We start from the raw sequence: 16,528 nt of genomic DNA, 5'->3' as shown, positions 1-16,528 counted from the left end.
GCATGGAGTAGAAACAGAGAGGTCAACTGAGAAGTGGCTCTGCTTCAGTATGCTGAACTGTTTAATATTTGCTCCTGTCAGCAGGCTCGCTGGAAGAAGTGCATTAGTAATGCTTCTGCCCATTGCCTCAGCACAAGCCTGTTTGGCTGTGCTGCAGTCACGCCAGGCACAGCACAGGGCCCCTTTTTAGGAAAGTCAGCAGTGCTGATAAAGCACTCTGCCATCACGGATCTGGCCTGCTCTTATCTGTGTCAATTAAATGAGTATCTTGATGACTTCCTGTTAAATGTGCTATATGTGCTCTTAAGCAACGAAAATCGTGCAAGAAAGATTTTACTCTGGTACACAAACTGTTGCAGCACGAAACAAAAGCACCTTGTATTGTTTCACAATTTGACTGTAAATGAATTTGTCCCTCCTGGTCAGTCTTTTTTTTTTTTTTTTTTTTTTTTTTTTTTTTTTTTTTTAAAACACAGGCACAGTTATTCATAGCTTATTACATTTCTATAAGCTGAATGTTGTCATCAGGTTGCCAGTAAATAATTTTTTCCCCATTTAATGAAGGGCCTATCTGCATGGGGAGTCCTGGTTCTCCAGAGCAACTTGCTGAATGAACAAAGTGGAATAACTTCTAATAGCTGTTGTGCTTGAAGCTTATATCCTAGCTATTTTGTTGCAACTTTCATGTGACTTGCCTGTATAAATGAGCTGGAGCGTACTAACATTCACAACAAAGAATTCACTAACAAAAAGAGACACTAGCATAACCAGAAAGATTAATTCATGAATTAGCATCAGTAAGAAGGTCAACTGCTGGCACTTTGCTAAAATCAACCAGATGCCTTGGGAGAACACTGAAGCCGACCAGTGCATCCTGTGCCATCAAACTCTTCAGAGCCATCTCCTGTTTCTGTTCTCTGCTTCTGGAATCCCCTGGATGGGCTGTCAGTTTCCTCCTCTCCTTCCTCAGCTGCATCTTTAATATTGCCAAAAACATCACGACAAAGAAGAGGTATCCTAGCTCACCTTTCCCTGCACACCCCCTGGTGTGCAAATTCAATGCCCACTAAGAACAAGGAGACCAACGACGGACTTTTGCTAGCACTGCTGGTTTCCCAATGTTTAAATTATTTCCAGAATAGCTGCAGATATTGCAATGAAAGGTGTTGACATGGAGAAGCATCAAAGGGAGTGAAAATTTGAAAAGTACTTTGTGGCACAGAGGCCAATCACCTGTGAGAGCAATGCTACCTGCTACTCACACAGCAGGAGATGGCCTGCAGATGCACATCACCTTGCTTTGGTGTATATTATTGCTTTGAATCTGTCACTTTGCTAAAACAGCACAGAACTCCTTCATTCTTCATCTGCCCTGTCCACGTGTACCCGGAGCAATGTATTTGCAGTACACATTAGGCAGACCAAAGCTGCCAGAATACTGAAGCCTTATCTCCAAACAATTCCACTTCCTTCTCACGGATGTTTTTATGTTAAAGCCAACTTGCTATTTGGCAGAGGTAAAGATTTCTAATCTTACACCTGCCCTCTTACACCCTTTCTAACTGAATTCAAACTGGATTATCACATACGAAACCTAAGATTATGCAATATTTTGTTTTGGATTTGTTTGTACCTATTGAATCTGTTCTCCCATGTTAAACATGGGAAATAAAACCTCTTCTGCATGTTGCATACTATTCTTACGTCCCTATTACTTGCTCAGAAAGGCCAGACTCATTTGTTGGCAGCAACAATGCACTGCAGTGGCTATTTATGGAACCACAAAACAAACGTGCAGAGAATACACCCACATACCTTTCTCCCTCCATCCTCACTGGAGACTTTTAAGCCCAGGCTCATCACAACCATGTATCACTAAACACTTAAAATGAAAAGAAGCAACCATTCCCACCTATCCAGTCCTCACCCTACTAAAGAAGTGCATGCTTCATAAAACATGGTAATCATGGGGAAAAAAACAAAAAACCTCTCAGCATAAGCACAGCATCCTCTCCACTGGCTCTGTGCTCTCTAGTATGTTGCGAATATTTCAGGAAAACATAACAAATAAAAGTGATGAAACCCCTTAAAATACCAAGACATGCCACTACACTTCAGCACCTGGGTATGGCACCACCTAGGTTCCCACTATTTGATTTGCAAATTTATTGCTGAGATTCAAGAAAGAAAGAAAGAAAGAAAAAAAAAAAGACACTGTCTGGAACTAAATATGAATAATCACTTTTCTCCTCTGCCATCAATGAATGAATCTACATTTGGAAGGGAAGTGTCCTGTCAATCATCTTTATAGACATGCTTTCTCCTCTTTTTTTTCCTTTCCATACTTAGCTGCACAACAAGGAATTTTCTCAGCGCATAAGGCAACAAGATGACCTGTGGCCAGCACAGCAGCATAAGATCTAATGCAGCAACTGATCTAATTAATAGATTTTATAAGGATGTTGCTGTGTCTGCCTCCTGAGAAGCAGTTATCCTTTGCCTCACTGCACTGTCATACACAAATTAGATACTATTTAAAGAAAAAAAGATTTGTCTGGTCTGATAAAATCTTAAGATATTTAAGATGATGGAGTTCTGCTCAATGCCATCCATGTGTTACCACAGTATTTACTAAGTTATGTAATAATTTCACCCTGGCAGAAACATGAAATGCAAAGCAAAGATACAAGCACATCTTAATCTGGCTGAAAATTAAAGAATGTACTTTTAAAAACACCACCAATACAAATTTTAAAATGCCATTATTTATGTACACATGCTTGCATTTATACTCATTTATCTCTTAAGACTATCTGTGCATATAAACAACAGCAATTGCAAATGAAAAATACCCTGGAAAACTTCCTGCAGGCCAGAAGATTTGTGTGCACACATGGAATAAGCAGGACACAAGTAAATAGAAACCATATTTGGGAACTGTAGCTCTTCATGTCCAAACAAAGCAGACAGATCATTAAATAGACTCTGTTCAAAAGAGCATATACTGGAAAAAAAAAGAACAGAAATGGGAATAAAGAGTATCTAATATGTCAAAAATGTTATTTAGCAAACAGGGAATCCTCAGAAAGTGCGTGAGTACTAACTGGATTTCCAAGGCTGGTACTCAGCTCTATGTTGCTTAATGATTTTATCAGTGATCTGAATGGAAACATAAAATAGTACTGGTGGTTCTGTTTGCATGCAAGCACTACAAGCTTCAGTATATGAGTCAAATCTGGGATTAGGAACACCCAACATTATCTGCAGGTTCTACTGGGGGATGCAATGTCACGCTAGAGCAGCACCTCCATACAAGCTCTGAGTGAATATGAGGCTAAAGAAATTAACATCATCCACGGATGTATCAACACTGATGGTGTGTGGAAACAGTGAATTATTCCTGTATTTGCTACGGGTGTGGCTGCTACAGAAGACCGGTCAGTTCAGGAATTCCCATTCTCAAGCAAGTTGTGAAAAATTGAAGAGTGCTCAGAGACGACCCAGGAAGGGAATGCAAAAACTAAAGACCACACATTTAGTATTTTTCAAGTTAGTCAGTCTATGCATGCAGGCAGGAAATGTTAATATTTGAACCAGCACTCAGAAGTTGAATGAGATCCAATGGCTGGAAGTCAAGGATAGACAAATTATGACTAGAAATGAGACATTTTTAAACAGTGAGGATAACTAACTACTGACACAATTTATCAAAGACAATGGTGAATTCTTTACCAACAGAAATTTTAGAATCAAGAACGGACAAAGAAAGGCTAAAAGAAATGCTGTATTGCAACCACAGAAATTGAATTGGGGTAGCAATTAATTCAGAATGAACTGTGGTTCTATCACCTGCAAGAAATTATGCTAGATTTTTATTATGGTATCTTTTGATCCTTATTACGGTATCTTTTGACTGTAAAACTGTATCAATGAGCAGATTCTGCTACCATTAATTCTTTTCAAATGGGACATGTACTACCAATTATGAGATCATTCTGGCATGCTTTAATACATAAACAATTGATATTGTGGTTTCTCTGGATCCTCCTTTGGGCTCTTTAGTCCCTTAAGGGAGCTCAACATCAGCAACAGATTGCAGACAGTTACTCAGGCACAATTTATAAGGGATGAGAAAATAATGGGAATATAGCAGACATTTTTGTCTGTTGTCAAAGTTAAAGCAAATTGCCTTAGTTCTCATCACTCTGGCTAAATTTTTCCATACAACATAGGACTCTATATTTACAATTAATGAAGTGTGATAGTTCGATCCTTTGTTACAGAGCTACTCTCCTAAAGAGTCCAAATTACCCATTTCACAAATTTCTTATGAAAACTTCAAAAAATTCCACAATTTCTATCAAAGATATTAAATAGTAAGTACAGAGCACGTACCTTAGTAAGTCATGTGCTGAACTTGTAGTAAGGAAACGAACAACAAAAAAGCAGAGTCATAAAGTACAAAGTTTTCACAAGCTCAAATGCCTGCTACCATAAAATTGTCTCATTGGGAAAGCTGTAAGGAAAAGCTGCTTTTAATTCTGAGGAGGGAAAGAACAGGAGGAAAGGATTCAAACATGGCACCTCCATACCCATACTGTGACTACTGTGTTTTTAGCAATGCAGGGGTATTCTAATTGGTATAATTCATCTCTATCACTCAGAGTGCTCTGAGGAAAACAATGAAGAGAATGCAAGAATTAAAGCCAAACAAATGTAGTGTTTTTCAGAGGAAACAAGCTATTTATGTGTGAAGCATTAATATTTGAACTAGCACTCAAAAGGTGAACAAGAACCAATAGAAGCTGAAGACAGACAAACTAAAACTAGAAATGAGATATTTTAAAATGGCAAAGATAACTAACTACTGACACAATTCATCAGAGACAACGGTGAATTTTTAACCTGCTTACTTTTTTTTTTTTTTTTTACACTTGCTCATGTTGAAGAATGCTAAACCTTAGACAAATTGCTCAGATATAATTAGCAAAATTATCTTACACATTTTCCTAAGTGATTTCCTCATTTTCCTCTTGTCCAAAAGAGAAACACGTTGCTCTCAGTTGAATTAATTTCACCCTTTTTTATTTTCTGCATAACAATACAAGTTTTGTTGGCATACCCATGGAGAATATACTGCTTTTTTATAGAACCACAGAATCATGGAATGGTTTGGTTTGAAGACACCTTAAAGATCATCTATCCTGGCCTTAAACACTTCCAGGAATGGAGCATCCACAACCTCTCTAGAAAACCTGTTCCAATGCCTCACTGCCCTCAGAGTAAAGGATTTCTTCCTTATATCTAGTCTAAATCCACACTTTTTTAGTTTAAAGCCATTACCCCTTGTCCACCCCCTGACAAAGAGTCCCTCCCCAGCTTTCCCGTAGGCCCCCTTTAGGTACTGGAATGCCTCTATAAGGTCTCCCAGGAGCCTTCTCTTCCCCAGGCTGAACGTCCCCAACTCTCTCAGTCTTTCTTCATAGAAGAGGTGTTCATCCTTGTGGCCCTCCTCTGGACTCGTTCTACTAGGTCCATGTCCTTCTTGTGCTGGGGGCCCCAGAGCTGAACACAGTACTTCAGGTGGGCTCTCATGAGAGCAGAGCAGAGGGGGAGAATCATCTCCTTCCCCCTCATGGCCATGATTCTTTTGATGCAGCCCAGGGTACAGTTGGCTTTCCGGGCTACAAGCACACATTGCTGGCTCATGATGAGCTTCTCATCAACCAACGCTTGCGTTCTTCCTCACTGCAACTTGGAGGCCAAATTGCCTTTTAAATAAAGCTAGTTAAAATCTATTAAGGAGGAAGCATATTCCAGAATTGTTCCTTAAACCTGCTGGGACAAGACGCAAGTAAACATGAAGTTAAAAGTTTTTCAGAGCTTCAGGTTCTCAGAGTTCCTCATCTCAGCCAACAGATAAGCATGGCAAGTACGTTTTGCATAGAGCGAGACACTCCAAGCTGCTGTGGCATCTCTCCATAAGCAGTGGTTTCCTTTGCAAGCTCTGCCACACCCTATGTCAGCCGCTTTTACTTGTTCCAAAGACTCTCACCCCATGGGATAGCCCAGAAATTACTTCTTGGCTTCCCTCCTGGAGTAGCGGGAGGATTAAAAGTAGGTTCTTAAAATATTTTCAGTGAACGCATGAAGTAATGAATAGCTGTGCCGGATATCTGCTGTGGGAACAGGGCTCACCCTGTGTGCTGTGCAGCAGGTCACTAGGTTCTTTGCTTGCACCTGTTAGTCCAAGTGCCAGAGCATGGCACAGCAAGAAAACTATGTTGTTTTTCTTCTATCATGTTATTTTCAAAGTGGGCTTCTTCCAAAGCTGATAATTTAATGAATTGTGTCTTCTTATTGGGGTTCAGTTATCCTGCGATCACATGGTTGTTGGGGAACGAGTCCCTTTCATTTCTCAAAAGGGCTGCTGCTTTCTTGTCAGATGCTTAACATAAGTTTAGGGACAAAGAAACAGCTGGGATGATGTTGGAGAGAAGGAGAAAGGCTGATGGGTTTGCAGGCACTTCAAACTGCTGAGTCCGAACAAATAGAGGAGCAGGCCTCACGATTTGTATTTGGTGGATGTGCCTTTTTACTTCACTTAAAAGTAAGCTGCCTTTCTTGCTAGCAAGGAAGGCAGTCTGGCAGAGTTACCCTGTAGGACAACCCTCTAGAAATAGCTCCTCTTCTTCAGCTAATGACATAAGAGAAAGGAATCATCGTTTTGCAAGAGTGCCCCATGAGCCCTTCTGGCTCTGACAACAGATGATGGGAAAAGATGACTGCACTCAGGCTTGGCGGGACAAACTGACTTTGGCAGGAGGCTCTAAGAGAAGAGTGAGCTGGGTGAGAATAACTTGATCTCTCTGCTTAGAGCTGGAAGATGCATCTACCGTGGAAGCATAGGAGATCCTGGCAAAAGGACAAATTTGACTAGATCTATAACAACCTGACTGCATTTTCCTGGAGAACAGCCCTCTCAGGCCAGTCCTGGGGATTTTTCCAAACTCATATGTATGTATATCAAGAAACATGAATTATTGTTTATGTGCAGCCAAATACAATGATGCTGGGCTCAAGCAGTGTTACCACAAGTACAGCTCAGTGTTGTACCCCTCATGTGCATCATCAGCTTTGAGTCTAACCACTCCATACATGTCCAAGCTGTGCAAACTTGCTCCTATTCCGCAGAAGGCCAGTCTGAACAGTGTTAAAAGTGACACTAGTGAATGATAAAGGAAAAAGAAAAATCATTGTAAGCCTATGTTTAGTTATCAGGAACATCCAGAATGACAAGAGAAAGGCTAAAAGCTTGCAATTGCCCAACCCAAATTCAAAGGCCAGGAAAAAAAAAAAATCTACTTTTTCCTACCCAAATGAATCAATCAAGTGAAAGCTAACAAAGGTTTAGAGGAAACTTTCTTTAATCTCTGTGATGCTCAGAGGCCTTCACAGAATGGTGGGCACTGTATTTATTTATTCCAATTTAACACTTCCTGGAGGGTTTTCTGTTTTGTTTTTAAGGAAGCATATATAAATTTTATAAAATATGGTGCACTGTTAGCTTTACTCTCAACAGAGTAATTGTTTCACTGTGGTTAGGTCAGTCCTGTCAAAGCCTTAATGAGTGGAAGTCGTCAACATCCAAGCAGCCTTTAGTAATTTCTTTGCAATTACCCAGTGACCTCTCTTTGTAGTTATCCCTAGTGCAAATACACTGCTTCCAGAATGTGCAGAACGACGAGGAAAACTTTGGTGCAGAAACAGAACTATCTTCGCGTCTCCTAAAGGCAACGTTTTCAGGACAGGAGGAAGGCACTGAGTCAATACGAGAAAGTGAAATTTCTAGATAAGCAGTCAGTCAGGAATCCCATTCCTCAAAAAAAGATATATGAAAGGAAATCTTTCATGGTGACTGACTGTGAGAGGGGGGTTTTACAACGCTGAAACTGCTCAGAGACAAACAGACACAGGCAAAGTGACAAGAGTGCTGAGTGACAACCCTGCCCTGCCACCAACAGCCTTTTCTTAAGAGACAGACAGCTGACCACTTGGTTTAATACTTTGTTTAAAAATATACACGGGTGTCATCGGAAATCACAGCTAAAGTCCATCAGTCAGTACTGCCAACGTGCTGAATGCAACGTCCAAATACACAGTTCTTTCAGCTGAACCGGGAAGTTGCAACACCAAACAAGCCTGGTTGAGAACTCGCTGACCTCTGTACACTGATCTTCCTGCAGACCGCCTGCAGGAAGCAGGCTGAGGTCCCCTCTGGGAAGCAGCACAGGAAGGAGCACCTCACGGCTTCAGGTGACTGAAAACTGCTACTGGAAACAGGGTACACTGTGATGATCTTCCTTAGCTAAACAACGTGCTACACACATCAGGAGACAGGCTAAAGAAGCTATAGGAAAGGGAACTACTCACCCACTGGAGTACAAATAGGTAAAGCCACAGTGCAGAGGTTTTACATCTTCCCTAGATGCCAGTCAGAGAAGTAGTGATGGGTGTTTTGGTTTTTAAAATCACAAACATTAAAAACAAAACAATTTCAAAGCTGGCTTAAATTCCTTATGATCTATGACGTGTTCTCCCATAAGAGACCACCAAGCTTTTTGTTTGAAAAGAACTTCAAAATTGCCACAAATATTTGTACCTTATATCCCACAGCAAAAACTTTTACCAGGTACCAGGATGCCACCTGCCTCATGAGATGAGGGGACTTTCTCCTTGCAGCTAAAGCAGATAAGCAAGAAATGAACAAGACAAAATAAATAATGCTTCTAGGTGAGAGGGCAATGCCTGAGATACATGAAGGGAGCCTTTTTTTTTTTTTTTTTTTTTTTGCTCGGATATGATTCAAGTTATTACTCAATTACCATGAACTTGCTGTAGTCCCCTACAGTTTTGTAAGGCTACTGGATGCTGTTCCAGGAAACAGGAAAAGCTTATACACTTGCCTTCTGGATTGAAAGAATTTCTGTTTCCCTATACATCTAATGGCATTAACAAGCTGCTTTTCACAGGTAACGACGGTCAGACCTTTATTTGGCTTGTGATTCTTGCTGTTTCTAAGATGAACCTCCACTTCTGTGGCACAGGCCAGGGGATCAGATGCAAAATGCTCTCCATCCCACAAGCCATAATTTGTCACCAGGTAAATCTTGTATAGAGAGGCAGAAATACGATAACAGAGTAAAGAGGAAGGTTAGAATAGCCTCATGGATAAAACCTAATCTAAGCGGCAACCAGTGCAGGGTGGATGAGAGAGGGCAAATGTTTGAAAAAATAAATGAAATCCACCCAGGTGACTTGCATGGGAAAAATCTACATAATTACATGCTACTGTGACTGTCATTACATCTTTGTTACGGACAGGGAACTAAGGAAGAGCTGAGACCACACCCTGACTCACCATTCAGAGTCACCTAGCTTGGAGAGAAATATAAATCACATCTTTGTGGCTGTCTTTTTAAAAAAAAAAAAAGAAAGCTTTTGTTAACAACTCATTCTGTAATGCAGTTCATAGTGCCAGCATCTCATGATGCAAGAAAGAAGGGAATTGATCGCATGGGAGGGTGGAGACAAATGTGCTTTTAAAGTGAAATGAGTCAGCTTGGAAAAACTAACTCAACACAACCTAAAGAGAGAAAGGGACAAACAGCAAAAATACCAGAGATAAAGAAATCTCCTCCAAGGGCTCGGAGCAGGGCTCACCAGAGGCTGCTGCTGAGCAATGCAGAAGGTAACCGCCATCACCACTGCCTCATCAAATTCTCTCTAGACCTTTGTTCCTTTCCTCAGCAGTTTTCTCGAAGAATCCAGGGCTTTCATGAGGCAGCCCCGTCTGCTGTTTGGCTGCGATCCCTTATGTAAACCTGGCAGCAAGACTCCTGAGTGATAAGGCAAATTATTGCTTTGGATAGGGACTGAATGTACTGCCATGACAGGCTTCAAAAACAAAACAAAACAAACCGAAAAAACACGCAACAAAACAAGCCAAAACAAAAATAGTCAGCTAAGCTTACAGCACCAGCCCCCCTGGTTGATTTGTTCTGGCAACAGGAACCCGAGTTCTTATCACATGCCAGAGAATAATGGTAAGTTTTGGCTTGCCTTGGTTTTAAACCGCAGCTGCTAAAAGGAAAGCCAACAAACAGGGAAAGTGTTTATAGTAAGCACAACCTTCTCGGTGTACAACTACATGTGTTTTCATACCTCAGCAATTAAGGGCTAGAACATGCAGTTGTTAAGAGGAGGGTGCAGCAAGGGTACATAAACCCACCCTTTATTTCAAGGAGACCATTACAGCATGTGATCGCTACAGCCCAAATATAAGGATCTTTGTGAACAAAAGGTTGATGTAAACAAATCCCTTTGAGAACTTGCACATGTTAGAAAGCCAACACGGTGTATCTGTGCCGACAAAGCTCAGTGCAGCTGTGACTGCAGCCACAAACAGGAATTTATGATCTTTGGCACACAAAGAGATGGCTAGCAGGTACTGGACAAGTCAGATTGCTTACTGAATGGTGGCGAGTTTTGCTCCAACGCTTCAGCTCTCAAAATCTGCACAAAGTTTTTCACAAAGTTTGTCTGCTATCCACACACCTATTGCTGCCAACAGGGAAAGGTACCTGGCAGCACTCCTTCGATCAATAGTTCCACCTAGGGAACGTGCACAGAGCCTAACAACAGGGCAAACAGCAGGGTGCCCTCCTACAGAAGGATCCTCCTTGGAAACAGCACTAAGACTGCAAAATAACACAGCTCCAGCAAGTGATAGAGCAGTGGCATACAGCAAAGCCTATTTCAGTGCCCTTTCTGGGGCTAAAGATTTTGGATGGTGAAAGTAAAAGTCTGTAGACAGCAAGCATCTGGCACCTTTGAGCCAGCATCAGGAAAGAAACTTCAACTTAACATCAGCATCTCCTGCCTTACATTTTGGTTGCAAGAAGCTTTTTCCCTCCGCCTGAAGGCTTTCCCATTTCTCTGCTGTTATAGAAAGTTTGGCATGAAAGGCTATGAACACTGCTTGTAAGAGGCCTTCCTACCTTTGTATCCACTTAAATCTTAATGGATCCTGTCCCTGAAGTAAAACACATTTGAACTTCTTATTCAAGGTATGTAAGTTTAAACACCTCTAGGCACATCCAAAATAATTTCAATTACAACTGCTGTTATGCACGCCCCTTCTGAACCAGCTATGAGAAGATTATGTTCCTTCTTGATAACAGGGGAAAAAAAAAAAAAAAAGAAGAAAAGAAAAGAAAGAGCTCCAAACTGAGCTTCCCCCAGCTGAAAGCCCACCCTAGCCACATTTCATTGAGGGCCTGGTAAAGCTCCAGGGAGCCCCATCTTCTCCTGCCTACATGCTCATCCCAAAGCTGCTATCTCCCCTAACTTCTGAGGTTTGGGGTATGGCTTGTGGCTTTCAAACTGGTAAAGATAAGGTGTGTGGTTCCCAGGGTCCGGAAGTTTGATACAACTGTCTGCACACTGCATACAGACTTTCATCCCTCTTTCAGAGGACTGAACTCATCCCTCCTCAGCCTTCTTTTCTTTCTTTCTTCAGCGTTTTGGGGTTTGCTCGAAGTCTGTGCTACAGGTATGTTTTTCTGCTACTACATAATTAGCAGTTTGCCCTTGGCACACAGCTATAACAATGAGGTAATTCTCAAGAGAACACATACATTGTGTACTCATGGGGATTACAGGTACGTATAGTTACTCCACCTATTTTGGTCAGAAGAATCAACTTCAAAATACCATTTTCTTAAGATCACCAGAAAGAGACAGATTTTATGCTCTGCAATATGTCTTGACTACAGCTGATATTTGACACATTTCAAATGACAGCAGCACCTTCAAAAAATTCCTGCAATGAGGAAGATCATACCTGTAAAAAGGCATAACATGTTTTTCAATACTAAAAAAACAGTAAGCCATTTTATTAGTCACGATTGTAGCTGCTACTTAATAAGCATATCTTCGTTTTAAGGTCAACTTTATAAAGACACATCCTGAGAGGTATTTTAAATAGTAACAAACAATACTTAACAATCAGAAGTCTTGTTTTCTCCCTGGTGACCTATTCTCTAATGTCAAATGAAAGTGACTTTAAATGACAGGCCTGTATTGTAAACTTTACTTTACAGCTACTACTGTGGGGCCTTACAGGCGTAGCGTGTGTGATTATTTCTTCACTGTCACGCTTGTAAGTCTGCTCAAGGTGGAGTCCTGCATCTACTGTTCTGCTGTAGCCCTTCATCCTCTTCTAATCTGCCCCTATCATGGTATCTGGGCATGGAGAGGGAACAAGCCACAAGCGTTTTCATGAAACAGCAAAAGATTATCATTGCCAAGAACAACCTTTATTCTTTTCTAACAAAGATCATACGATAGCCGAGCAGTCGTTTCACTAAAACATATCTGATAATTGCATGTAATTACACAACGATAACATTTATTTAAGAACTGCTAGTACCTTGTGACAGAAATCCCCCCAACAAGAACAGCAGCGTGTTTACAAAGCACTTTATAGCCCAGATCAGATGCCAGAGTCCTTCTGCTGAAAAAGGCAAAAACTCCTAATGTAGCCCTGCACTGAAATAATACCAGATAATACCTTGCTGTGAGCTTGGATCCCACGGGAATGGCACAAGGCTGCCAAAAGCATGTTTAAAACCACTCCTGATATATTACAGCACTATATGAATGCCAGGGAATCAGGATTTCTGATTGTTGCACAGAAAGCTGTGCCCCAGGTCTACTAGGGACCTCTTCCCCCTCCTCTTTTTAGGGGTGGTCATGAGCCTCCTCCTCTGCACCCTGTCCTGCTCTACAGTCTGGTGTCCTGGAGCTGGACAGAAAACAGCAAGCACTACCTCATTCTTCAGCAGCAGCAGCAGATCTCTGACAGAAAAGTACTGGAAGCTAACAGCAGAGCAGACAAACTCAGCCCAATTAGGTAAATAGGCACACAAGTGTGATACGAGACAGAAAACTAAGGCGTACCTCAACAAAGCGGGATTGCAAAAGAATTCGTTTCTACAGCTTATTCATTTCCCAGATAAAATTAGAGATGCAGACTTCTTTCATCCTGAGGACTGAGCATGGAGACTGACTGCTTCTGCCTAATTACAAAGGCATCTAATTTGGTGCTTAGTGTCCTGTACCAGTATCAGTCCAAACGTCCCATATTTCAGTGGTACTATTCTATCTAAGGAATAACACCTCGACTGGAAAATACCAATTCGTATAGCAAATAATTACCTCCTCTGGGGAACATTCATGAAATACATCAGTCATACACCTTCCTATATATGCAACTTAGCAGTCCTTTGATTTAACTCTCCACTATTTCATTTCCCTTTACACCTTACAACAAATAGAGGAGTACTGACCGGCAGGGGCATGTTCTCTGCCAAGCTCCAGCATACCCATGCATGAGCCCATAACTTCTAACCCATCCCTACTTGCACGGCCCTGTCTAGCTGGTAGAATGGTATTGCTTTCTCAGTTTTGCCAGCTGACCTGCTTTAGTAATTGCTTCCTAACTCAGTCAGGAGATGGATTAATAAAGACGTAGATTCATAGAATCATAGATTCATAGGATAGGTTAGTTGGAAATGTAAACTAACCTGATGTCTTCTGAATGTAGGATTTTTGAGGGTGGGATTAGAGACAGTAAAGCACAAAGCTGACACAGCTAGAAGCTAAAAAGGTTGTGCATCTGCAAGGGCTGGAAACCAGATTTAACATCTGTGCTTCACTACCATTATTATGAATCAAAATCTGGTGTTGGTGCATAATTTGCTAACTCGGTTCATGAGCTGACTGCCGTCTGTCTGTGCGAGTGCTGAGAATAGCACCCCGTCTCCTGCTTACTCAGTGAAGTCACTCAGTTACGTGTCTGGCAGCATTGCCCCTGCTTTGTGTTCTGCATCGGTATGCAGAGACACTGTGGTGTCATCTTTCATGACATGTAAATAGCACCACTTCCCACATTAGGCCAACCTCATATTTCAGTAGCATAAAGGAATTTCCCACAGTAACTTGAATCCTTCATGTTCTGCACTAGACACAAGAGAAAAGGGAATGAGATACAATTCAATAACCTGAGAACATGGAAAAGATACTGGTTCAGTCTGATGGTCAGCGAAGAGTTTTACAAGCAGCTAAATTGCCCATTACCTGCTCACCTCACTGGCAAAGTGCCATCAATCAAAACTACAGGTATACTCATGAAAAATAGACAGAAAAACAGACAGACGCTTAAAGATACTTTTAGACAGATAATCTTAAAGATACTCTATAGATACTCTTCTTTTCCTTCTTGTCTGAACAATCCTAATACTATCACCATTCTTGTCAGAAAGATAAATCCCCTCTAAAGCCCCTTCCCTTTTTGGGCTGAGAATGGGAATAAACTCAGCTACCTGTTACAACTTAAACTGGGCAGATCAAACACACTTAAAAACTGACAGGAGACACCTACATTTTGGTTGCATCTTGTACTCAGTGTCATTTCTAGTGCCTGACTTCAGATCAGTCCTGTCCATCTGCACTCCTCTACCAAGCAAGCCATCTTCATATGTACGCAAAGTTACATTTGAATGACAAACTAAAGCACGCATCAGGTTTTGTAAGGCACCTGTTGGAATGTGTGGCTTCAACAGGGATAAGCATGTTATTTTGCCTTGCACCACAGTATGCTGACATTGTGAGCTTCAATGGAAAAAAAAAAACAACAACCTGTTCAAAATGCTCAGAGCTGGAGGTGCAGGTACAGAACAAATAAGGAAACAAATACAAAGACAAAAAAGGAGCACTAACCTGAAGAAAAATGCACCACTGTTAACGAAGGAGATTTCATCTGTTAAATCCATCTCCTTCAAACATGAACTACTGTCTGCTAATCGGAGGCTGACCTGAGGTGTTCCATCTGACAGGTCTGGTTGTGGCACTAGGCATGTTCGGCTGGATCCTTCCCTTGTGGACTTTGTCACCTACAAAAGTAAAGAAAGAGAAAATTGAAACATGAAAGAAAGGAAAAGCAGAGCAGCCTTTTCAAATAATCTCTAACAGAAAGACATTCCCTACCAGTGTGCAAACAGTGAACAATATGATAAAGTGCAAACTAATGATACAAAATGCATATAAAGCAAACAACTGGCTTGTTTAAAGGCTATTTAAAGAAGAATAAACATATGCCTATTGAAAGAAGAAGGGTGGCAGTGAAATTAACAAAAGGAAGGTAAGGAAAATAAATGGAGAATTATTTCCTGTATCACAGAAGGCAAACTAAAAAAAAAAAAAATATCTCCTTGAATCCTTATCTCTTGATGTGAACTAAAGTAATAGATAGTAAAAGAAATTGAAGACCTATTCCCAACAACCCTTTCATTTTGAAAAGGAAGTTTATGTCAATACACTCTCTGCATGAAATTTCTCGAGACGTGGACTTTCTTTCGTGTTGGTGTTTGGAGCCAAGTCCAGTTGGAGGCCAGTCACTAGTGGCGTCCCCCAGGGCTCGGTGCTGGGGCCGGTCCTCTTTAATATCTTCATCGATGATCTGGACGAGGGCATCGAGTGCACCCTCAGTAAGTTCGCAGATGACACCAAGTTAGGTGCGTGTGTCGATCTGCTTGAGGGTAGGAAAGCTCTGCAGGAGGATCTGGATAGGCTGGACCGATGGGCTGAGGTCAACTGCATGAAGTTTAACAAGGCCAAGTGCCGGGTCCTGCACCTGGGGCGCAATAACCCCAAGCAGAGCTACAGGCTGGGAGAGGAATGGTTGGAAAGCTGCCAGGCAGAGAAGGACCTGGGAGTGATGGTGGACAGTCAGCTGAATATGAGCCAGCAGTGTGCTCAGGTGGCCAAGAAGGCCAACGGCATCCTGGCTTGTATTAGGAACAGCGTGACCAGCAGGGCTAGGGAGGTGATCGTCCCCCTGTACTCAGCTCTGGTGAGGCCGCACCTCGAGTACTGTGTTCAGTTTTGGGCCGCTCGCTACAAGAAGGACATGGAGGTGCTTGAGCGGGTGCAGAGAAGGGCGACGAAGCTGGTGAGGGGCCTGGAGAACAAGTCCTACGAGGAGCGGCTGAGGGAGCTGGGCTTGTTCAGCCTGGAGAAGAGGAGGCTCAGGGGCGACCTTATCGCTCTTTTTAGGTACCTCAAGGGAGGCTGTAGCGAGGTGGGGGTTGATCTGTTCTCCCATGTGCCTGGTGACAGGACGAGGGGGAATGGGTTTAAGTTGAGCCAGGGGAGTTTTAGGCTAGATGTTAGGAAGAACTTCTTCACTGAAAGGGTTGCGAGGCATTGGAACAGGCTGCCCAGGGAAGTGGTGGAGTCACCATCCTTGGAAGTCTTCAAAAGACGTTTAGATGTAGAGCTTAGGGATATGGTTTAGTGGAGGGCTGTTAGCGTTAGGTTGGAGGTTGGACTCGATGACCTTGAGGTCTCTTCCAACCTAGAAAATTCTGTGATTCTGTGTTCTCTGATGAGGCAACCAGAACAT

General features: G+C 41.9%; 1 protein-coding gene across 4 annotated transcripts in view; it reads right to left on the bottom strand.

Annotated features, from left to right (window-relative positions):
- FAM13A (family with sequence similarity 13 member A) overlaps positions 1-16,528 on the bottom strand; it is a 128,162-nt gene that overhangs the window by 63,245 nt on the left and 48,389 nt on the right. For all 4 annotated transcript variants that reach the window (XM_032187025.1, XM_032187028.1, XM_032187027.1 and 1 more), the window contains exon 6: positions 14,845-15,017. In XM_032187025.1, coding sequence (XP_032042916.1) covers positions 14,845-15,017 — 173 coding nt within the window. The remainder of the gene's footprint in view (positions 1-14,844; positions 15,018-16,528) is intronic.

The sequence above is a fragment of the Aythya fuligula genome, chromosome 4 (assembly GCF_009819795.1).
Source record: "Aythya fuligula isolate bAytFul2 chromosome 4, bAytFul2.pri, whole genome shotgun sequence".
NCBI lineage: Eukaryota > Metazoa > Chordata > Aves > Anseriformes > Anatidae > Aythya > Aythya fuligula.
Note: the sequence above shows the minus strand (reverse complement) of the source record. Positions and strands in the feature narration are given on the sequence as shown.